The sequence below is a fragment of the Theropithecus gelada genome, chromosome 10, assembly GCF_003255815.1.
Source record: "Theropithecus gelada isolate Dixy chromosome 10, Tgel_1.0, whole genome shotgun sequence".
Lineage (NCBI taxonomy): Eukaryota > Metazoa > Chordata > Mammalia > Primates > Cercopithecidae > Theropithecus > Theropithecus gelada.
Window position 1 is genome coordinate 17,708,322 of NC_037678.1, and position 25,132 is coordinate 17,733,453.

The following is a 25,132-nucleotide window of genomic DNA, read 5'->3' on the forward strand; positions in this document are numbered from 1 at the left end:
CATCCCCACATCCTAATCCAGGGATTGCAGGAGCCCTGAAGTTTCTGAATGAAACAGCTCTTCTTGGCACCCTCATGGGCAGAGGCAGAGGGGATAATTGCCATGTAATATTTAAGATCTCTGGTTCCGGAATGGCTCTTGGAGGCTTGGTCAGCTCAGGACTTCCCCTCTCCTCTGCTCCTCAACACCCACCCCCTGCCTCGCCCAATCATCTAGGGCTCTGTTTTTCCACTAACTGAACTTTACCTTGGGCTTTCTGAGGCCGGATCCTACAGCTTTCCTTCCCTTCCCCACCCCCACAAAAAGCCAGGTGGCTGCAGGCCTGGAAACACTTAAAGTTTCTTGTCTCCAAGCCGTGAATGCCACCATTAGGTGATCGGATTTACATGAACATAAATCAGACTTGAGTGTTGGGTAGTGTGGACCGTCCCTTCTGTGACAGCAAAGCCATCCTGGCCATACAGGTGGCCTCTAAATGGATCAGGAAAGGTTCTCTGGGGCCCCTCTGCAGCCACAAACACTAATTTTTTAACAACTGAACAAAAAGACCTCTTAGTTCCACTGCAGCCCAGATAGACACCTGTTGACCTCCTGTCAAACAGTATTTAGTAAGTCCTTTAGCTAGAATCAATACTTTGTGTACCCCTGGATGCCAGACATGAACACAGGAAAATACCTGAACCCATATCACCTCCTCTGAAAGGATAGAAACCTCAACCAGGACACATCAGCGACCTGCTGTCTATCCCAGGCATGGTGCCAGCACTGTGGGTAACAGGGAGAAGTGACAATGGCAGTAAGTGCATGGGACCTGCCCACGGGGAGAAGAGATGCTAAGTTGGCATGAAACTAAAGCACCATTCTCAGGAGGGGCAAAGGACAGCGATATACCAAAGAAGGCAGGAGCTATTTTTGGCATATCAGTAAGTCAACCCAAATTCGACAACGCAATCACCCAGGAACCCATGAGAAAGCTTCCCAGGCTTACAAAAACACCAACCGGTCCTTGCTTTGGGCTGTAATTAATTAGTATATTAGCTGATTGTGTCAGAAGAATGACTGGCTAGTATCAGCAGTTCTAGTTATATTTTAATTTGTTTTTTAATGGAAAGTTAATCAACACTCAACACATGAAATTGTGATGGATAACTGTTCCAAACACAGAACTCACTGAAGGGAAAAATTAATTTTAAAAAATTTCTTAGTGTTGAAAAGGCTGGGAACCACTGAGACAGTTGAAAGGGTGCTGGGTTAGGAGATGAGGCTTGGTTATGTTAGGATCCCAGAACTGACTATACAGTAATAAAATTTGGGGACAGCAAGGAAGGCACATCTGGAGAGGAAGAAAACCAAAGATAAGCAGACTGACGGGGGCTGCCCAACAGTGGGGAGCCAAAGACTCACGTGGAGAGGTCACAAAACGGGTAGAATCTTCCCAAGTCTAAAAAGTTGTAGCCCTTGGTCTATACAAGAGACTGATTGGAAACACAGGTTTTGGAGATAGGCTAAGCAAGTGTAGGTTGCAAGTGGTGTGAGCTGGGGCAAGCCATTTGGCTTCCCTAGCCTGAGACGGCTCATCAGGCAGCTGGGATGACTGATACGCAAGTAAGGAGCTTGGGACCATGCCTGGCACATAGTAAGTGCACCACACTTACTGTGAAAAGTCATTACAGTATTATGTTGGTGATCTCCTGCAGGCTTGGCATTTAGAAATCTCCACTTGCTTCTCTGGGAGGGTGCTAGGGTATCATGTCCACCAGAAGACAGGACTAGACTTATCAAGTAATGCAGAGAGCATAGTGGGTGCTTTCCCTCTCAAGTGGGTTAGGTGCATCCCTCTGGGTGGCACACAGCCCTAAGTGCTCTCTCCCAGCACAAGAATGATCCCCTCTGGGAGCTTCCCATGCAGCTTTGGAGAATTTGGCTTTTACTAGAGATGGCATTTTTAAGCATGCTTAAAATATGGGCACGGTTTATGACTGTTCATCTGGTACCAATGCCAAGGAGTGACCAGGGAAAGGAACCAAAGGAGACCTAGAGAAGGAGAAGTTCATGAGGAGTGTTCAAAACCGAGGGGGTGTCACAGGCCAAGAGCCAGAGAGACAGAGTATGAACAGCTGGAGCAGGACAGACCAGTGAGGAGACTATGAGGATGAGGTGGGCAGGGTCCACACTGGCCCTTGTAAAAGCCATTTGATGATACTTTTTCCTAAGAGTCCACTGAAGAGCTTCCATCAGAACAGGAATTCTTTCCTAAACCAGCCCTTCTAGCTCCCATAATAATGAGACTCCAGTGTCCTTCTTGGCTGGGGTCCACCCAGCCTCCCTCTCGGCAGTCCATCCTCCTCCTTGTGACCATCCCACCACTGTCACCCAAGCGCCATCCATATGCAACCAGAAGGGAGACAGAGCAGTGAGTGCCCTTGCTGCCACCATGAGCCTCGCCAGTGGACAGCTTTGAGTCAGAAAGCAAAACCCTGTGTATGTGTGTTCAAAACACAGTCACATATACCTTTGAACCTGAGTCCATGTGAGTCCTCAAAGTCAAACAACTTGGTATAATAAATGGTCCATTGCTTATTATGAAAGCAAAATAAATACATAAATAAAACTATCTTCAACCGAATTACTCCAACATGCAACAAGTCAAGGACCACAGCTTTCCTGACATTGCAGCCTTCCTCGCCCTATGAAAATTCTCCCATTAACTTGATCTTCATGGCCCTAATTTTGCTCCCTTTCAAAGAGACAAAAAGAAGGAAAAGAAAAAAAAACTGAAAAAGTCAATAAAAATTATAAATTGTTTTTCTATTTGAGAGAAGCATGGAAGTCTCTTAAGCACAGGGCTCTAATACTCCTCCATCCCCTCATGTTGCATATATGAAAAGAACTATGTTAACACAGCCACTGTGGAGGCCAAATTGGCAGGAACTATTAAAATGGAAAACGTACATTATATACTTATAAGAGTATGTAGTAACATATATAATATGATATAGTATAATGTGATCTATAGTTGTTGAATATATTTTAGAGCCAGGGTGAAGGGGCTTAAATACAGGCTCTATTCCTTGCTAGCAGTATAACCTTAAACAAGTTACCTCATTTTTCTAAGCCTCAGTTTCCTCAGCTGTGAAATGGAGATGAAAATAGCACACTTTCCTTTATAAAACTGAGAGCATTAAATGAGTTAATGTAAGTTAATGACTTAGAATAATGCCTGGCACATAGTAATCACTCTATACTTATTAGCTGTTTAAAATTATAACCTCATGAAATACATACAAGAAATTTTTTATATATGTATATATCCTCCAAACCATCAATCCACAGTAATAAAAGGACTTTGTTTGTCTCACTGTGGCCCAGGGAGAAGTAAAGTTAATAGAGACAAGACATTTCAGGGCTCCAAGACTCTTCCCTTAAAGGTGGAGATGAGTTGGGAGTCCCCAGGGGGAGCTACCCAGTCTGCCAGTGTGGTGGGAGGAAAGCCAGGGGTCAGTCAGGAGACTGGGTACCATCTGGAGAAGGTGCCCCTCTGACAGTTATAAATATATTAAGTAGAAAGATCTCAAGTACACATTGTTGAATGGGAAACAAGCAGAATACTATATGTGATATTATGTGGTATTCCACTATTTTTAGTGTTCTACTATTCATGTTTCTAAGGGAAAAACTATAGATTTGCTATGGGTGCCTATGTATGTAAATGTATAGGAAGAAAAGGATTTGGAGAAGGAACTAAAGTGTGCAACAAGTAACACACTTTTCTGAAAAAGTAATCAGAAAAGATTTTACTCTTCTCCGATTTTAGATAGATAGATGATAAATAGAAATGGATATATCATAGATCATAAATATATCGTTTAGCAATGTATGATATACACAGAGATACATACATGGACATAGAATGCATGCATATACTTGTAGCTCTTAAAATGTAGATAAAACAGGCCAAGATGGTACAAATTGTTATTCCCCTTGTATAAATAAGAAAACTAAAGCTCAAAGATTGCCCATATGTGCCTAGGCACACACAGCCAGCAAGCCCCAGAGGAAGGAGTGGAGCTCGGATCCGCCCTCCCCATTGCCTTTCCACCACCCCACCCTGCTTCTCAAGGCCACCCAGGAGTTGACTACGACAAAAGGTAGAAGAAGCGGCCTCCTTGTCCATACTGGCTGGAATGGTAAAAGCCAAATGCAATGGAGAATTGTGTTTTTGTTTTTGTTTTTAATTAATGAACCTGTTGGAATGTGCCATTCAGCAGTGGAGCTGAATAGTTCCTGCTGTTCCTGCAAAACAAACAAAAATCCCTCAACCCAAGCTACTTCTGTGGCCACTTTTCTAGCCTTATCTATCCAGGGACTGTGAAAGGGACACAACTGTCCGAGGGGCACCTTCTCCAGCTGAGACCCAGTCTCCTGACTACCCCCCTGGCTTTCCTCCTACCACACTGGCAGACTGGGTACCTTCCCCTGGGGACCCCTAACTCGTCCCCACCTGTAAGTGAAGAGTCTTGAAGCCCTGAAATGGCTTGTCTCTATTAACTTTACTTCTCCCTGGGCCACAGTGAGACAAACCAGGTCCTTTTATTACTGAGACTTGATAGCTTCAAGGGTCTTTTCCAGTTCTGATATCCAAAGAACATTAGAATTTTCCTCTATGATACCCTAGAATAACAATAAGCTCTTCCTCCCTGAAGATGATGTTTAACTAAAACCTCTGGCCATTTTGGCTGTCTTCATATTTTTAAAGAAAACCCAAATGTAGAAGAAAGGCATTCTTCAAATGTTAACCATCCATTCCATCTCCTGGTCACCTTAGAATATCATGTGTCAATGAAAGTTGACACGTTTTTGAAGCATGGTATAACTGATAATATGTTTTAGCTGTATCATTTAGCAACTAGGTGGCTGTAGACAAGCACAGTCTCTTCAGCCTCAGTGTTTTCCTTCTGGAACATGGGTGCAATGCCTACTCTTAAGGTTGCTGGGCGGGGGAGGGGTGAAAGAGATGGCATTTGGGAAGTGCTTGCAACCAGGAGGGGCCTGAGAGATGCCTCTTCCTTCCTCCAGCCGGATAACAGCTCTCCTCTTTCCATGGCTCCCAGGATACCCACAGCCTGGGCCCCCCAGACTTGCCCTACCAAGTGCTGGCACCTCTCCAAAGTCTGATTCTTTCTATTTTCCTTAAGTTGCAAAGCCCAGTGTTGAGGTGTCATTGTGTGTGAGAGGGAGAGGGAACGGATCTGGTTTCTTTGAAAATGGCTTCTTTGCTAAAACGACAACTTCGGATCTGATCCTGAAAAAATCTGCTGGCACTGGCCCCTGTCAAAACAATTTGGAGATATCCAGGGGCCATCCTCTGGGGCTGGCAGCCGGCCCCCCAGCTGAGCCTCATGCTCAAATTCCCAACAGGCTCAGAGGCAGGCCCCAAACATGCTCTATCCTACAGCCCCATTCCTCCCATGCAAAGGTGGCCGGAGAGGAGGAGAGAAGGGCTTGGCATTCTGAAGCAAAATTCTCTCTCTCTGCTGCACCTCCCTCAGGCCTGCCCGCCACCTTTGCAGAAGCCACACACACACTCACGCACGAACATTTTCAGAAAGCCCTTGGCACAGCCCAGCCCTTCCTAAGCTGGACAGAGCTGCCAGAGTGGATCTGCCCTGGCCGAGGCTGCCTCCTTCATCCCCAGCCCCCTCCCATTCCTCTTCTAGAGTTAAGGTTTTGTCAGGAGTTTCAGGGGCAATGACTGGCCAGGGAGGGGGGGCCACAGACATCCTGCCTGCTTCCAAGTCCCTTTCTTTCCCCAACAGTGTGTCTTATAAGTCGTCATGTAGTTTATTATTCTCCTAAACACTTCCATAGGGTACAGGGCCTGGAGTTGCCATAGAAACACCTTTTAACTCCTCCTCCCCCAGAACGCCATGCCAGGCCCTAGGACTTTGGGGAAAAAAGACAGAAAGAGACACCTGTGGATGAGCAGAGAGAGAGGGAAAGGCCATCAGGCAGCCCCCTGGGAGAGGGCCGGGCCAGGCCTCCTGTGCCTTTTGCTAGGCCAACATGGCACCAAGCCATGAAGAGAAAACCACCATGATGGTTTTAAAAGAGGAAGTTGACAGGCTTGCATGAACACCTTTAGGGGGCTACAAAGTTGACTGGTGGGGTTGTGCAGGTCCCAAGGAATGGGGAGCTCCTTCATATTTTTTTGAGGGAGAGAATGGACAGAGTTTCAACCCAGACTGGAAACCAGAAAGGCTCTGAGCAAGGAAACTTGGGAGCCAAGTACTGGATGCCAGCAGGTTGCTGTGCAAGGCGAGGGAGGTCGGCAGGCAAGCAGCTCACACCCACACCTCCCATTTTAAAAGCATTAGCTCATCCCTGCCACTAGTGCAGTACACCAAAGCCAGGCAGAACAATTTGGGATCTGTGCCAGAGCATCGAAGATTTTTTGTTTCTTTTTTTTCTTTTAGATTCCATAATCTCTTGGTCTTTGGGTACTTCCTGGTAACTTAGCTTTTCTCTGGGAAATTTATGAAGAGGAGCAAGGGAGCTATTTCTTGAATCAATCCAGAGAAATTGTAAGAAACTTTCTGCATCGCTCAGACCCACCGCAGGAAACCTAAGCAGTAAACAGACAGGAAGGCCCCCATTGGAAGCAGGATCTACTCACGCTGTTTGCACTTTTCCGTCGTCAATTTCTAGGGTAGAAACCCCAAAGCAAAGGGCAAGGGGGAAGAATGGGGACCCACTCCCCCTACATACCAAAAAAACATAGATGAACCCACCCAGCTCATTTTCCAGCAGAAAAAGACTTGGGCTGCACCCCTGCACACCCTGATTCCACCTGCCAGCCTCCTGGCCGCATGTGTGCGCTCCCCTTGGGCAAAACTGGAACTCAGCCGTAGCAGCAACTCCCCACACTAATCAGGTGGGAATGTCACCAACTGGGATGAGGAGGGAAAGGATAAGTGGAATGTGGGTGGAGGTGGTCACGGGAAGAGGGAGGAAAACCCTCCCCAGGCTTCAGGCTGCCCAAAAGGATCTTTCTAAGCAATCCACAAACCCAGGACCAGCTGGGTTCCCCCGGAGGGGGAGGGGAGGATGTACCCTGCAGGCCCCAGGGAGCCTCTTACAAGGGTGACCTCAGGTCACACAAACACCCTCAGCTGCCAACTGCACTGACATTCTGGTCACCACACCCCCCACTCTGACCTCTAGGCTCAGCCCAGCCCACCAGCAGTGCCCCTCCTGGCCTCCACTGTCTCCCCTGCCAAGCTCCTGCCTCCTCCCCCTCCTCACCACAACACACTGGTAGAGTCCCTCACCCAAGACTCAGTGGAAAATTTCCTTCTCCTTTATGACTGTACTTAAAACACACACGCTCCATTCTTCACCTCTGAATCGACACAGGCAGAGGGTGGCAAGGCTGTCCCACCCCACCGCCCAGCCCAGCGCGTAAACACACACACTCTCCCAGGAGGGCCACTGGACTTGCACACTTTATGGGCTGGAAAGGAGGAGAGAAATGTCTCCCAGATGCCACTCCGCCTTTGGCCATCCAAACACGACTGTCCCAAACACTCCCAGACAAGCCTCCCAGGATGCTCTCGGGGCCCTCCATACAGGCTAAGGAGTAGGAGGTCTACTCTTTACAGGGTCTCTCTACTCAAGACACTAAGTCCAGTCTGGAACTGTCACCGTGATGTGACCCCTTGGCAGCTTTGTTCTTTTGGTGACAAATCTGTTTTCCACTGCCCATTCTCCCCCTCCCCACATGCATTCAAGGAAAAAAAAAAATAGCCTTCCTGTGAATTTTCACAGCTATGTGGTAAGTGACCCCTCGCACACGCCACCTTCTGCTGGCTATCAACACTCTCAAACACAGTGCCTCCAGGGGGTGGGTCAACGCCACAGCTTTCTCCTCATTTTCCCCCTTAAATCCACCCAAACTTGGCAGTCCCAGAAGCTCAGTTAGCGCTTGCTTGGGAAGCCTGCAGCTGGGTTGGGTCTCAGTGAAAAGAATGAATTTCATGGGCGCAGGCGATGATGCAGACTCGGAGTACTCCGAGTTTCTCCTGCAACTTTCCGTGCACATGGCTGGCAACTTTTTTTTTTTTTAAACTATTCAATTTCCCAGCACTTTAGTTAGTATTCCAAGTTTGGGGAACCCACCCTTTCCTCACCCTTCTCTTCTAGCCCTTCCTCGTTAGTAGTGAATGGGGACATTTTCCAGATGTCAAAAGGACCAGTAGGAACCCCACGCCCTAAGTTAGGAAAGCAAAGGCGACCAGGGGCTCACCCAGCCACTGTGAGCCTCCTCCTCTGCAGGGCATCTTCCCCTCTCAGTTATGCCAGCGCCCCCGCCCAAGGACATCGAGTTTCTCCACTCCGTCCCAACCCCGTTTGCCCCTCTCCTGGGGCAGAGGAAAGGAGTGGGGCTCGCCCTGCCTCCCTAAGCAGCGCTGCAGTCCCGGCTGCAGCTTGGAGCTCGGGCGGGGCACCAGGAGCGCTTACCGATGTCGGAGTTGCAGAAGGCGTCCTGGGGGTGGCTGGGCGAGCATGTGCACGCCTCGGCGCCCCAGTCCCCCAGGCTCCAGCTGCCCAGGAGCACGATGAGCCCGAGCCAAGGAGTCATTGCCGCTGCTGCCGCCGCTGCCGGGGCTGCTGCTCGCCTCTCCAAAGTTGCCGTGCGCGCCGCCGGCGGGGCTGCTGCAGCCCGAGCTCGCTCGCCCGCCGGGCCGTGCGGGGCAACTTTGGCCTCCGGCGCGCTGCCCTCCGAGTGCCCGGCGGGACGGGATGGGGTGCGGCGAGGCTGCCTCGGCGCTGGCGCAGGACTCCGCGGGCGGCCTCCCTGCGAAGGAGCAGGAGCTGGAGGAGCAAGAGGAGGAGGAGAAGCCGTCTGAGCGCCTGCCGCCTTCCTGCTGCCCGCTCTGCGCCGCTGCCTGGGCGGCCGAGTGATATAGCGCTGGGCCCCCGGGGACCCCGCCTCGGGCTGTTGGGGCCCGCCCCCTCAGACCAATGGCAGAGCCGCATTACCTCATCGGCCCTCCAAAAAGGGGGCGGGGCCGGGGGCACGGGGCAACGGGGCGGGGCCGCCCCCGGACCGTTCAGATCCTTATAGGGAATAATACCGCCGTGGGCACGCGAGTGGGTGGGCTGGGGCGCGCCCGGGACTGGTGCTTGCAGCTGGGTCCTCCGAGCGGCGCCCTCGTGCCCCTTCTCGTCTGCGCCCTCGCCCCACGCTCACCTGGGCCACTGGGTGCCTCTGACCCAAACCAGAACGAACTACCACCCACCCACCCCAGCAGGACCGTTTACACAGGTCAGGGGTGGCCATGTCCTAGAGACCTTGACTGAGCCTGGTGGAACCAGTGGGGGAATGCTGACTGCTACCCCGAGCAGGGACAGAGGAGGAAGACCCAAACTCACTCTCTCTCTCTCTCTCTCTCTCTCTCTCTCTCTCTCTCGTTCTTACTCTCTGGGATATGGGAAGCCATCTGCTGTTTGCAGCTGGCTATGATAGATGATAGAAGACTGTTTTTCTATGCTCCCCCAGAGCAAACGGGGTTCTGTATTCATTCAACAAACACGGTTCAGGATGCTGGGTTAAGCAACACAAAGCCCTTGCCCCCGTCCACATCAACGAATGCACAGGGTGATTTTCTATGATGCTAGGGCTATGAAGAAAACAAAACAGTTCAGGGTTGGACGTGACTGGGGAGGGCGCTGCTCTCTCTGCAACAGCAAGGGAAGGGCTCCCTGAAGTGCCATCTTCGCTGAGAAGTGGACAAAGAGAAGGATCAGCTATGGGGCAAGCCACAGGAGAGAGGTACCAGGCAGGGGGAACAGCAGGTGCAAAGGCCCTGGGCATGTTTGGAAGACAGAAAGTAGAAAGGCAAGAGGAAGTGGTTCCCCGCCCATGGCTGACAGGGCTCCACCCTTCAGCAAGGGATTTGGGGGTGAGCTGATCCAAAACTCTAGTAAAACCAGGAGAATGATCCAGGATCCTAGATGACTAACTATAATGGATGATTGCAAATAACTAACACAATTACTGTCCTTATTATTGACATCTTGATTCTGCTTTGTATTTTTAAAAGCGGGATTTTGTACCTCACCTTATAGCTCTCACAATAATCTTTGTAGATAGGAAAAGCAAGCACAAGTATCACTGCCACTTTCCAGATGAGGAACCCACACAGAAAGATGGAATGATTGGTAGCCAGCCAGGAACTCAAGTCACCCCTTTCCACTGCCCCTTCCCATCTGAAGAGAGACATGCATTTCCCTGAACATCAGCAGCTGTTCCATCTAACTGCAAATGGCCATTTGCAGCTGGGATCTTCCATCTTTCTACACTTGCGTCTCTTTTCCTTTCTCTTCCACTTCATCCTGTTAGAAATGCTACAAGTTTGGAACAAATAGAAATAGGGAGAAATGCAAGTTCAGCTTCTTTCTCAGAACTCGTCTGTTTACATCTCAGAGAAGTGACACTGGGACAGCAGAGGCCGAAGAATTCGTGAGAGATGGTATTTTATTTCCAAGAACATTTTTGAAACTCCTTTCTCCCGTTTGAGCATTTTAGCCATAGGAAAGGGAAACCAGTTTCCACATGATTTTGACTTGTCCCCCCCGCCCCGGCCCACCCCCAGCTTTAAAAACCTTCCCTGCCTTCACTCTAACTGTGGCCTCTTAGAGATATTTCTGTCTCTCGACGTTTTTCTAGCACTGTTTTCATTGTTTTATGGGGTGTGGTTCTATCACTTCTCCAACCACAGTAAGAATACTTTGAGTCCTGACATATTTAACCACACTGCTTTTTAGCCCTCTGAGAACCAAATAGGGTCTCAGGAGACTGGAGAGCATGGGTGTGGCCAACAGCTGACTGAGTCCTGAGCAAAGAGTGCCCTGGAGGCCACTCTAAGGATCCAGGTTGAATGAGGGCGTACGTGGTGGAATTTGAGAGATTCGCTTATCCCCGTACTCCACATGACTTATTCCACAGTCATGTGGAAGGTTTTAGAAGACTTTCCAGACCAAATCCACTTTGGATAAGCATCTTACATGATAGAGGCCCTCTCTTCTCTTTCTTTTCACGTTACAGTTTTGTCCAAAGTGCTGATATTTTCTCCAACGGAAGGCCTTGCCTGGAATTTAAGTATCAAGTAGATAACTTCCGCTGAACTTCAAGCAGCAGTTTTCTCATAGAAAGCATCTGAAGCGTTTTATTCCAGCAGCTACTTAATTATGAAAGCACAAGTGTAATCTGATCTTTTTTCCAGCTGAAAAGTAATGAAATCACCTTTCGGTTAATTTCTTCTCACTCCTGATCCTAAGCTGGTCCACACAGTGTCTTGAAGTTCAGCGAATTCCAAGAGCTTTTCAGTTGGGATGTTCTCTCTTATTCCTAACCTGAGTCAGTTCCCCTCCGCCCACCGTGTGAAAGCAGTTTGGTTCTCACCGTAAGGAAAAGAAAGAGCAAACTCCATGAATCCTTGCGTAGGGCAGTCCTCCTGCTAAGGTCACCCCCTTCAGCAGGCACCCATCAGTCTGGATGTCATGGTGTCCATGAGCCTAATAATATGTAAGAATTGTTTATTCAATGCCACTTAATAAGATAGGTGGGGTGAACCTGAGGCTAACGGTAAGAATGAAGATGCAGGCTGGGTGCGGTGGCTCATGCCTGTAATCCCAGCACTTTGGGAGGCCAAGGTGGGCAGATCACGAGGTCAGGAGATCAAGACCATCCTGGCTAACACGGTGAAACCCCATCTCTACTAAAAATACAAAAATCAGCCAGCCAGACGTGGTGGTGGGCGCCTGTAGTCCCACCTACTCGGGAGGCTGAGGCAGGAGAATGGCGTGAACCCGGGAGGCGGAGCTTGCAGTGAGCGGAGATCGCTCCACTGCACTCCAGCCTGGGCAACAGAGCGAGACTCCATCTCAAAAAAACAAAAACAAAACAAAAAAAAGAATGAAGATGCAGGCTCTCCTGCTTTCCCTTGACAGCTAAGAACAATGATAGATTTATAAATCTGGGAAGAACTGAATAAGTTTCAAGATCTATCTGGCCTGTCTACCCACCTACCAGGATGACCTGGTATTCCCTTTCCTGGAACTTTTCTAGGAAAGGTGAGTTCATATCCACCCTCTGTGTATCAAGTTATAGGAAGCTAGAGTCTGTAGGAAGAGAAGTCGTAAAAAGGACCTCAGAAACTACCCATCCTTGTTTTAAATGTGGGAAAAAGAAGGTTCAGACAGGTGAAGGAACGTGCCCATTTGCAGGGGTCAGTCCTCCAAGCTGTAAGGTGTGGCCCATGCTTGAACTGTGGCCTTGGAAACCCCAGCCATTCACAGATCTCGTATCTGCTTTTCCGATCTGCAGACAGATTCGTGTGAGTCTCTTTGTACAGTGCTTAGCCCACAGAGAACTTTTACATACATGGATTAAATAATTCTCTACTATGATAATAATCGCCCTCTGAGCCAATCAGAAGAAATACAGGTTTATCCTCATGACAGGTTTATCTATTTTTTCCCTTCCTAAATTACTAGCTAATGCATTCCAAACATATCACCATAGAAAGGCACATGAAAACGTTGTTTCTGGGAAATGAAAAGAGAGTAGAGTGGAAAAAAAAAATCAAAATACCTGAGATTCATTCCCAGTGTTACGGAATAGCTGTGCACCTGCCTCAGTCAGGTCACTTTGCCTGTCCAGGCGTCGACTTCTGTGTTTATTGGATGAAAGATAGAACTCAGTGGTATCTAGGATCCCTCTCGCCTCAGAAACTCCAAGGTTCCACGGAAAATCCTGAAGGACAAGTGAATGCTTCTGAAGGGGAGATGAGTCCTGCCATTTAAACAGGTTTGACACAGGGGAACGTACCCAAGACTGAAGACCATCCATCAGTTTCTCAACCAACACTGACTTCCTATACTGCTACCTCCCCCAAGAATCAATGCTGAAAACAGAATTTCAGAGAAGATTGTGATGCCAAAGTCCTCGGAGAGACGGGGTCTGGCTTCCGGTGGAGCCCAGTGTAGTTGTGTGTTCACCTGCTCGTTTGTCTCTTGGATCATAGCACTAAAAGGTTAGGAAGGAGCCTTTTTTATCTCCATTTTTTTTGGTCTTCAGAAGTTATTGAATTCTTCCACATCCTTCAGACCTTAGCTTAGATGTCACCTCCTCCAGGAAACCTCCTCTGATTCCTCTCCCATGTATCCCCACAACACCCTGTATTAACTTCTTCGACAATACTTAGCTGACTCTAATGTGATTGTTTACCCACCGGTTTCCCTTCCTGGACTGTAAGCCCCTAGTAAACAGGGATCAAGTGTTGGTAACAACGAATTTATTAAGTATGGGTTGAATGGGTCCAATGATCAGCACCACCGACCCCTTTCCAGCATTCGGACAGGCAGGTGGTGGTGGCTCCTTGGAGAGTTCACGGAGCTCTATCCCTCTGGCCAGTGCTAGGGGGCGCTATAAGCCAGAGAACACCCATTTGCTCAGTCTGCAGACCTGGTCGGTCGTCTCACTGCGAGGGCGGGAGAGCACAATTCCACACTCATCGGTGGGGTGCGGGTGCCTTTGAGTGGGTGAAGCTCACCCCTCCCATCTGCCACGGCCACAAAGCTCTCAGTCAACATCCCGTCTGGGTTCGTGGCTGCCGGAGCTCCTCCACCCCTGAGCTGGCCACATGTCAACCAAAGGGGGAGATGCTCTCTGGGGAAGCAACGTAGTTGTGAATCATTGGTTTGGGGGCCTTAGGGTGGTCTGGGAACACTGCAGAGGATGCCACAGTCCCACTCTTCCAGGGCAGAGCTGGGTTTTGGAAATTCAACCTGGAGAAGGTGCTGTCATTTCTGTTGCCTCATAGGGAAGCTCCTGTTTGCTTTCCTCCCTCTTCCCCTCCAGACCCTAGCCACAATGCCTTCCCCCAAGCCCCACAGTCCATGTGAAAGTCATTATATTCAAAATGGCCTTTTCCAAGCAACAGACAGCCTGGTCCACCCATCCCTCTGAGCCCTGGCCAGACCCTCAGTGGGGTTACTGCCTACCACTGGGCAATTCTGAGCCTAAGATGCTAGGTACTGCAGGCTCTCTCTGTGTCTGACACCAGCAGGGGGTAAACACCTTTCCTTGCCTCCATCTGGAGCCAATTTCATGGCAGTAAAATTGCCCCAGCTCTCCCCCAGCCCTGCCAGCAAAGTGAAGATCCCTCCGTAAGAGTCTCTGGCTACATTCGCATGAATCCTGAGGTTTTCATATTTCTTTCAACAGGGATCTACTCCCAGTGTTTTTAAGCCAGAAAACATATGTGTGCAGTAAAGCCGTGTTGTATCCTGTGTTATCTAGGGTGGTGGGAAATGGAAAGCAGAGTCAAATATTCCAGTTCTTGTTTTCATGTGCGTGTATGTGTGTGTATGTGTGTTCTAATGGCCATATATTCAAGCAGTCAGTTATTTCTGTGAAGGGTAATATGAAATGGAAGGGGAAGAACTTCTCCCCAACCCTGTTTTAATGTCTTCCTTATGCTCTGGAGTTCATGTGTTTTTCCTTTAAAAACGAGTAGCTCCTTTGTGGTTTCTTTGAAGGTTGCATGCACAGCTTCACACAGAGAATACACATGAGCATCTCGGGCAGGCGCTCTCATGCCCTGGGAGGGAATGGGATGGACATGTGGTTGGTCTCCTGTTAGACTGGGCTGGAGGTCTTGTTTCTCCAAGGCACATGAGCTGTCTTCAGTGGAACCTGCTGGAACTGACATGGTCTTGTCCTGTGCTGTGGGGACAGTCCAAAGAGCAGTTAACACCATTGATGGCATCCTTATTTAAACTTGGCTGCTGAGACCCTACTCTCTCTGGGATTTCGCTTTCTACCTTTCCAACTGTACCTTCTCCGTCTTCTTGGCAGACTCCTCGGGTTCTTCCTGAAATTAAAATGTAGCTTTTTCCCAATTTTCTGTTCTTGGCTCTCCCCCCTTCCCTTTTAGCCTCCACACTCTCCCTGGCCAACCCCAAGTACCCCCATGGTCTCTACCATGCTATGTGCACTGGAGTGCACACTGCAAGCAACAGTGTCCCTCTGATTGCTTGTCTTCTATCTCCAGCTTCCTCCTGCCCAATTTCACCTGGAGATCCTATGGCCTCCTCGGACTCCAGGTGTCCAAAACTCATTGTCTTTTCCCCTAGTCCCCTCTGGGGTTACCCATTCTGGAGGATGACACCATCACTCACCAGGTCCTATAGATTCTCACTATCCACATGTCTTCTAACCATCCCTTCCTCTCAGGCTTACCATTTCTACCTTGGATCAGGCCCCCGTGGATTCTTTCCTGACAATTTCAATAGTGACATAATTGGTTACCCTCCCCAGAGTCTTTCAACTTCAACTTTGCATTGCTGCTTCTGTACATTTTTTAAAATATAAATCTGAAAGCATGCTATTCTTTGCTTGAAATGATTCACTTGTGCTCCGTGGCTTTCTGAACAAAGTCTTAAGCTCCAAAGACAAACAAGGCCCTCTGTGATCTGGCTCTTCCCCAGGGCCCCACGGTCCACAGCTGGAGGAGGCCCTCTTCACAGAGAATACAATGAGATGGCTGCCCCTGCAGTTATACAACAGCAGGCCCTGTTCTTGCTTATCTCTCTAAACCCATGCTGCCCTCTTCCAACCCTTTATATGCCAGCTATCGGTTTCTCTGAGCCTTGTTCACAATGCACTCTTGGCCTGGAATCCAGCCGCCGCCAGTGTATTCCCCCACCCTCCTCCACCTCATCTGCCAGGAATCACATATTCATCTTTCAGGATTCAGCTAGAGTCACCAATTAGTGAATGTTTTCTGGTCCTCTCTCTGCCCCAGCAGAATGGACCACCCCCTCTCAGGCCTCTCCTCTTGTCTCACTCACCTCCCACCCACACTGGGTCCTCCAGGCTTCCAGCTGGGCTCCTCACACACTCTGTTGCCCCTAGTGGTTGATATCCCTGGTTCTCCTCTACATTTTGAGCAAATCCAGGTACTTCTTCTGTGACTGCCTAACACAGCATATGCACATAGTAGGCACTTAACAAATATTAAAGGAATAAACTAACCAATGAATGGAGTGGAGAAAAGGAGGAGTCAGAGTATCGCCTTCACACATTCACCCTAACAGAGGTTCTGAAATCCAGCTCCTTGGGTCCAGAAACTCAACTAGATGAGGCTCCCTCAGTTGATCAGTCTCACAGACTGATCCTAAGAGCCCAACAAACCAACCACAATCCCACTGGGCTTGTTTCTGGTGAGGTATTTCATTGTCACATAGGCTAGAGGACTCATCTCAACACCACCCCCATATTTTCCTCCTGATCGTCACAAAGAGCTTCATGTGAAGCTAGTTTCTCATCAGAAGGTTGCTTTGGTGTATGTAGATTCAGAACACAGGGATTGAGGGCATCATAGGAAGGGTCTTTCAGCTGAGATATCCTGGAATTCTCCTTTTCCTGGAAGCAAAAGCTTTGCTGAGGAAATGCCAGTGCTCACAACCACTGGCCAAAGCCTCTCTTCCTGAACAGTGGCAATGCTGGACACACAAATGCCAACTGCGGGCTCTTGGATCTTCTTGGTTCTCGGCACCAGGCTGGCCACTCCATCCTTCTCTTCCGCAACACTTTTTTTGCACTTGGAATATTGGAATTCATTTAGCTTCTACATTTTAGTATATAAGCCACCACTGAAAGATTACCCCCAGGTCAACTTGTTTGGGCTCTGGTACTCCCAGATTTTCAAATCTGCCCTTGCTGTATGTTGATTTACTACCACAGATGGCTAAGCACAAGCATGGTGCATGAGTGTATGGCTTCAGTAAGACAGACAACCTTGTTTCCAGGTTCTGGGTGTGCCCTTAATTATGAATCCTCCACTGACAATCTCCATTTGCCTCACATCTTATGTGTCATAGTGTGATGACCAAGTCTTTGGAGGAAAGGGACAGGGTCCTCTCCTTCCTTCCCTCCTTCCTTCAGATATCCACCAGACATTGACAGAATGTCTATTACTCCATGCTAGGCCCTGGAGATACCACCATGAACAAGGCATAGACCTGTTCCCAAGGAGCTCCCAGTCTTCTGGGAGAAAAAGACAAGAAAATAATAGTTGGTGGTAAGAACTACAGTGCGATAGTCAAGTGTGCCATGAGATCGTAGAGCTAACTATCCAACCAGGCAGCAGGGAGGTGTTTAGGAACTCATATCATGGTAAGACAGAAGGTCAGAACTAGGAGAGAGCTGTGGGTTACCAAGTTGAACTCCCTCATTTTACAGATACACAAACAGGCCTAGAGAGGTAGACACCAGATTATTGGCAGAAGCAAACAAACAATCAGACCCCTTAGTCCTCGTCATCTTCCCGTCACTCCAGGCTGCTCTAATTCAGTGCTGGGTCCATGAGAGATAATCAGTAAATAATTATCTCCCTGCTCTGCAACTCGTCAACCTTGGAATGATAAGCTGAAAAATGTTTCTAAGATGAGTAAAAGAGAAGAACTTGCATTAGTTGAATACCTGCTATGTACAAGGCACTTTCAATACAATATTCCCTCTAATCCTCACAACCCTTAATAATAGGTACTAGGTATTATGGTATTATGCCTATTTTAAGGAAACTGAGGCTCAAAGAAGTTAAATTGCATGTTCAGTTTCTTACATGCAAGAAAGTGGCAGAGCTGTGATTCAGATGCAGGGGTCGCTTTCCAAACCAGCACTCTTTCTGAAGACTTCAAAGTCAATGTGCCCACAGGTTCATTGGGGCATTTGCAGCACTGGTGATTTTCTCTTTATCTTTTGGGTTCTCATTGAGTGCTCAGAGCTCTTGATGCAGCCAAGCAGAGAGAAGCATAGTACCTACCTCTGATGGCCAGGGAGGGGGCTTTATCAGCAGGCAAGTGAGATGCATCTCTGTTTCATTTGGTTTGCAATGGAGAGAAGGCAGGAGAAGTGACTTGGCAGGCAATTTCTAGGGGTGTGGGCGTGTCCTTCCTTACTCAAAATTTTGATAGATGCCATAGGAAATTTACATTTGTATTACAAAGATAGGGCCCAGAACCCAGAGGCAAGCTGGTGGCATACTCATCAGTCTATTTTAACAGCTAATGAACCTGGCTTCATTTCCTCCTGAAATTTCAAACATGAGATTGAGGCAATATACCAGGTTACTATCCTAGTCCTACCACATAAAATATCTGTGTGACCTTGAGTAAATCAATGACTCCTTTCTTTAAATGTAAAACCAAGTGGGTTGGATTTAACAATCTCTCAAAATTTCCCATGGAATATTCTAGAAGGCAGCCCAATAGGGAGGTTAGGAACCAACCAAGGCCTGTGATGTCATAAGCCTGAGTTTTAATCCTTCTTCGCTTTTTCACTCTGACCTTGAACAAGTTCCTTAGCCTCTCTCTGAGCCTCAGCTGTCTCGTGGTAAAAGGGAGGAAAGATGCATACCTCGTAGGATTTTCATGAAGATCAAACACTGTAAGCTGAATAAGATGCATGGCACAGCGCCTGGCACAGTAAATTCTCACTGGGCACTATGTATACCAGGGTGTGGCCCCAGGGGTATAAAGATGAATGAGAACAGCTCCTGCCCTCAAGTAGCCTACAGTCTAGTGACCTGTGCTTATAAAGAAAGAGCATGTGCTTATATCCCCTTTGACTTTGTAATTAATACTCAAAGAAGGGTTGGAAGAAAGGAGGCAAAAAAGAATAAAAAACACTTGATAGTCTTAACTAATTCCTATAGAGTGCCTGCTGGGTACCAGGTGTTCTTCTAGGCAGTTAGCATATATTAATTTGTACCAATTCTTATAGTAAAAGCCATGAGGTAAATGAGATCACCATTGCCATCCCTTTCCATCAGCAGTGAAAACTAAGGTACACAGAGATTATGTCACTTACTCAAGATTACATCGCCAGTATGCTGAGGTGCTGGAATCGGAAGCCAGAGCCCATCCTCTTAACCACGCCACCACCCTGCCTTCTCAAGCAGAAGGTGAGCATTTGGAAAATAAGAAGGGATGCAAAGGTCAGATGCCCAGTTTCTGAAACCAGATGGGTCTTTCTTTGCAGAATGCCTGTACCCGCCAATCAAGGGTGAGGAACCATTAATTAGATATGGCCCCTATCAGAAGTGACACTTAGTAGGGCATCGAGTTTGTCGGCAGCCCCTCTTGGAGAACAGTCCTCAGCCAGGTCAATATGCCTTCCAGCCCTTGGGGTAAGCGCCGAAGTTAGAATCAGAACATTTGAGTCCTATCTCCCCCAGCCTCCTCCATTGCTCTCTAAGCATAAATTGAATCCCTATAAAGTGAAGGCAAACATCTAATTCACAGAGGCAGCTGCAAAGATCAAACAATAAGTAAGTAACATTTACTGAATGCTGCTATGTGCCAGGTCCTATTCTATGTAATATGCAAGTGTAAACGTATGTAATTCACACAACTCTATGATGTAGGGGCTGTTATGATCATGCCCATTTTATGGAAAAGAACACTGGGGCACAGCGACGTTTAGTAATGTAGCCAAGGTTACACAGTTAATAGTGGTGGAGCCAGGTTTCCAAGTTCAGCGTCCCATCCTGCATTCCTCACTATCTCTGTGTACTCTAGTGATCAGTTAAAAAAATTTTGTGAACACTAAATGTGATTGTGTTTCTTTTCTCTGGTAGTCACGTCTTAGGTCTTTGTCCATTCTGTTCCCTGGACCTTTTCTCCTAGCTACCCTTACTTGTCTACGATGGTGAAGAGCAAGGTTCTAGAGACCCCAGTGCTGCACTGGCGCTGGCTCGCCCTGGCTTGTCAGAGCCAATTGTTATACGTTTGGGAATTTTGCAAGTCAGTCATTAAACATAAGTGTTATTTAAAATTTTGGCCGGGCACAGTGGCTCACAGTTTGAGAGGCGGAAGCAGGTTAATAACTTGATGCCAGGAGTTTGAGACCAGCCTGGCCAACATGGCGTAAACCCTGTCTCTACTAAAAATACAAAAAAATTATATTTTTGTATTTTTACTCCCAATTAGCTGAGACTCCCAGTTTTTGTATTTGTACTCCCAATTAGCTGGGACTACAGGTGTGGTGGCACGTGCCTGTAGTCCCAGCTAATTGGGAGGCTGAAGCACAAGAATTGCTTGAACCCAGGAGGTGGAGGTTGCAGTGAGCCGAGATCATGCCACTGCACTCCATCCTGGGTGACAGAGCGAGACTCTGTCTCAAAAATAAATAAAGTTTAATTTAATTATATGTTATAACTAATAAATTATATTAATGAACACTTGAAATTCCTCACTCCCTAATTATTTATTACAGTATACTCTTGTCTATGCTTTCAGGGTAACTTCCATCTGTTGTGTCTGTATGATGGAAATTTTATATAATGATGTGCTACTGCATTCAGGAGCATTACCTTGGTAACTTAAAATTGTATATGATGGAAGTATTTACACCACAGAAATTGGCAAACACTGCAAATGAGAGTTTTTTGTACTGTAGAGCTACTTGTTAAATATTTACCAGCTCACTACTGCCTTTTCTTAACTGCGTTACCTTCGACAAGTAACTTAACCTTCTTGTGCCTACGTATCCTGGTCTGTAATACAGGGACAACAATAGCACCTACCTCACAGAATTACAAGGAATAAACAAGATGATATATGTGGAAAGGGTTTAGCAGAATTCCTGGCAGAGAGCCAGCCAATCAGTGAATGGCCACTGTCAATATTATTAAGACAATCTATAAGTAGCCTTCCCTCCCACCCAAGCTGGAAGCACCCATCAGAGATGAACTGACTTGAAGTTCATCACCCTGAACTGGGATTGTCAGTTTCTGTGTAACTTTCCCTCTTTAGAAAGTGAGCTAATTGACATGGCTAATTGAATTTCCTCTTCTGAGAATGTAACACAATACTGATACCCAGTAGGTCCTCAACAAATTGTTGGATTAAATTTAGTTAAGGAAGTTTAGAGGCTACTGAAAAATCAGAATTAGGAAACATGGAAGCTTCCCCAATCACATAAATATTTAAGTATTAATAATTCTCCACACAAAAGCATTGCTGGGACATTCTGTTTGGAGTTTATTTCTTAGGAGTACCCTATAGAAAGGTCATTCAGGAACTGAAAGCACCCTGAATTGGTGCCTGGACAGATCCACTGCACACTGAACTCTGTTTTATAACAAAGTTCTCAGTGTATACAATATGGAGTCCTCTGATTGTCTTAGCGGGTCAAGTAGGAATATGACCAGTAGCTTTCCAAAACACTTGAAGGTAGCTGGAACTGCTTTTTGCCTCAAGTATTTAGAGAAAAAAGACCTTGATGTCACATCAACAAACTCGAAAAGAGATTGTGCATACCTGGAGTGCTTTCCTAGGCCTGGGAGGCAGTGACTGGGGGCTGGTTTCAGGAGGAAAGAAGGGGAGAGGCTGAAGGCATGTTGAAAAATCATTTTTTGTCTGTTGCTCCGTTGTATGAACTGGTTGCTGGCTTATGCAACGCCCAGTAATTAAAATGGCTGGAATGCTTTGCATTTTTAAGGCAAAGTAAAGGCGGCTCAGAGGCCTGGAGCCGGAGCCAGCTGGAGGGGGGCCCAGTGATCCTACCCTGGCCGCCCCTTGGCCTGGCAGAGGTGACTGGCATCTGGCTTGCGGGGGGAGGGGGCATGTGACAAGGAGGAGGGAGGAAGTCAGAGGTGTCTGAAGTTGCTCCTACTCCTCTCCCCTTTCCCCAGGCAGGTGGGTACACCAAGGTGCATGCCTCTAGAATGAAGGTAGGCACAGGCTGCCCACCTTCTAGAAGTCCGTAATGACCAGTGGCAATGCCTAAGAATGACAAACAATAATGAAGCTGTTCTTTATTAAATATCTACCATGTTTCAGGTCCTGTGTTAATAACATTGATTCCAGGACTCTCACAGGTGCTCAAATCCTTGATAGAAAATGGTATAGTAGTTGCACATAATCTACACACATCCTCCCACGTACTTTAAATCATCTCTAGATTACTTATAATATCTGATACAATGTAAATACTATGTAGGTAGTTATACTGTATTTTTAAATTCATATTATTATTATTATTATTATTATTTTAGATGGAGTCTTGTACTGTCGCCGGGGCTAGAGTGCAGTGACACGATCTCTGCTCACTGCAACCTCCACCTTTTGGTTGCAAGCGATTCTCCGGCCTCAGCCTCCGGAGTAGCTGGGATTACAGGTGCACAACACCATGTCCACCTAACTTTTTGTATTTTTAGTAGAGATGGGGTTTCGCCATGTTGGCCAGGCTGGTCTCGAACTCCTGACCTTGTGATTTGTCCACCTCAGCCTCCCAAAGTGCTGGGATTACAGGCGTGAGCCACCATACCTGGCCAAATTCTTGGATTTTTTTTTTTTTTAATAATCGTATTGTTATTTTTTATTGTTTGTTTTTTCCAAATATTTTCCATCCATGGTTGGTTGAATCCCGATGTGGAATCCACAGATACAGAGGGCCGACTGTATTATCCAATTTCAAGAGAAAAAAAAAAAAAATGAGATCATATTACTCTTCTGCTCGAAACTCTATGGTGGATCCCTAATGCACTTAAAATGAAGTCTAAATGCCTTGGCCTTCTGGCCCCAGCACGGCATTGCCCCTGCTGTGACTGTCCATGTCTCTCCCACTCTCACTTGTGTTTACACTACACTGGCCTCCTTTTCGTCCTTTAACCAAGCCAAACTCAGTCCCAACTCCAGGACTGCTCTGACCCTCCCTCTGCCTCTCCCAGGTCTTGCCATGGCCAGCCAGATCCTTCTAATTCTGCAGCTTCCAGCTCACGTATTACCTTCTTGGGGAGGTGTGCCCTAGCGGAGGAGCACAGCCATCCCCATTCACTGGCGCCTCCCAGTGTCTCATTTTTCAGATGGATTTTTCTTTTTAGGGCTTATCAGTATCTGAAAAAAACTTATTAAAATGTTTGTTAATTGTCCTTTAATTCTCAACAATTAGTGTTTCTAATTGCACAAAGAAAACAGTTCAAGACGCCTGTCTTAGTCACTGCTCTGTCTGCAGTATCCCACATCAAGGCTCAATAAATATTTTTTTTGAAATAGTGAATCTTCACAACAACCCAATGAGGTAGACATCATCATCCTCATTTTCCAGATGAGAAAACTGAAGCTCAGGGAGGTTAAGTCACTTGCTCAAGGGCACCAATAGGAAGTGATGTCACTGAGGTCTGTATGATCTCAAAGCACATATTTTAGGATGGGTATGTATAACCTTCCCCCACAGACAGCTACTCTAGAAAACAGTAGAAAGGGTTGGGTGTGGTGGCTCACGCCTGTAATCCTAGCACTTTGGGAGGCTGAATCGGGTGTATCACTTGAAGTTGGGAGTTTGGGACCAGCCTGGCCAACATAGTGAAACCCCATCTCTACTAAAAGTACAAAAAATTAGCCAGGTGTGGTGGTGGACGCCTGTAATCCCAGGAACTCGGGAGGCTGAGGCAGGAAAATCGCTTGAACCTGGGAGGCGGAGATTGCAGTGAGTTGAGATCATGCCGCTGTACTCCAGCCTGGGCTAGGGAGTGTGATTCCATCTCAAAAAAAAAAAAAAGAAAGAAAGAAAAGAAAACAGTAGAAAGATGGTATCTGTACTACAAGGGAAGGACTCTGGATTCAAGGCTAACTGTGAGTCTTTTAGTAGTGAAATGATGGTGGTAGAAAGAAATAAGAAAGTAAGCACTTGGGAATCACGACACTGGTGTTCTAGTTCAGTTCTGCCACCTGCGTGGCCTAGGATAAGCTCATTACCCTCTCCGGACACTTTCTCACATGTGTCGAGGGTGTTTGCTTCCACTTCCTCAAAGGACAGTTACGTGACAAGTGCATAAAGCCCCAGCACTCAATGCCCCCCTCCTGCCTCAGGATGGAGAGGGTGGTGGGGTACATGGACCCTGGAGGGAAACCACATGGTGGGAGAAAGATGCTCTTCCTAATCACCTCTGTGCTTGCCTGTGGGTAATTACAGGAATAAACAGGCTGGATTTAGAAGTTGGCACCTTCAGGCCAGGCGCAGTGGCTCACGCCTGTAATCCCAGCACTTTGGGAGGTCAAAGCAGGCGGATCACTTGAGGTCAGGAGTTTGAGACCAGCCTGGCCAATACGGTGAAACCCTGTCTCTACTAAAAATACAAAAATTAGCCAGGCGTGGTGGAGCGCACCTGTAATCCCAGCTATTCAGGATACTGAGATAGGACAATCACTTGAGCCCAGGAGGTGGAGGCTGCAGTGAGCCGAGATCACACCACTGCACTCTAGCCTGAGTAACAGAGGGAGGAAAAAAAAAAAAAAAATAGAAGTTGGCACATTGGGGATGCTGAAGTATGGGTAGACTTTGTTAAAGACACAGTATCATCACTGGTCCTATCCATGTTGAACACTGCCTCCCTGATGAAGCCTGGTCCTTCCAGCCCCCCAGAGTCTGCCCCAGCCTCCCATTCCCGTCCCGTATTGTAGCCAAGCAGGACCTGTGCCCTTCATCCCATGACACGAGTCTCATCTTCTTCCCACCATGGGCTTTTGAAAGTGTTTTATTTTGATGTAATTCACTTACAGAAAAGTTGCAAGAATAGTTCAGAGAATTACCAGATACCTTTTACCCAGATTCCCCAAATGTTAACATATTACTAAATCCCCCCTCCTTTAGGCTGTTTAAGAATAAGTTGCAGGGCCAGGCGCGGTGGCTCACGCCTATAATCCCAGCACTTTGGGAGGCCGAGGTGGGCGGATCACAAGATCAGGAGATTGAGACCATCCTGGCTAACACAGTGAAACTTCGTCTCTACTAAAAATACAAAAAATTCGCCGGGTGTGGTGGCGGGTGCCTGTAGTCCCAGCTACTTGGGAGGCTGAGGCAGGAGAATGGCATGAACCCGGGAGGCAAAGCTTGCAGTGAGCTGAGATCGCGCCACTGCACTCCAGCCTGGGCAACAGAGCGAGACTCCATCTCAAAAAAAAAAAAAGAATAAGTTGCAGACGTGATGCCCCTGGGCCCCTGAATATTTCATTATGTACTTCCTAGAAATAAAGGCACCATTAACTTTTGCAGTAT

General features: G+C 47.4%; 2 protein-coding genes across 4 annotated transcripts in view; one reads left to right on the forward strand and one right to left on the reverse strand.

Annotated features, from left to right (window-relative positions):
• Positions 1-9,825, reverse strand: part of TIMP3 (TIMP metallopeptidase inhibitor 3) — a 62,587-nt gene extending 52,762 nt beyond the window's left edge. The window contains exons 1-2 of one of the 2 annotated variants that reach the window (XM_025398724.1): positions 8,859-8,924; positions 8,518-8,572 (exon numbers count right to left, since the gene is read on the reverse strand). Coding sequence is in view for 1 of the 2 variants with exons in the window: in XM_025398722.1 (XP_025254507.1) it covers positions 8,518-8,638 (121 nt within the window). In the remaining variant the exon portion in view is untranslated. Of the gene's footprint in view, positions 1-8,517 lie in introns of both variants that reach the window. The other variant, XM_025398722.1, reaches the window with a different exon arrangement.
• SYN3 (synapsin III) overlaps positions 1-25,132 on the forward strand; it is a 548,825-nt gene that overhangs the window by 244,078 nt on the left and 279,615 nt on the right. The window lies entirely within an intron of this gene.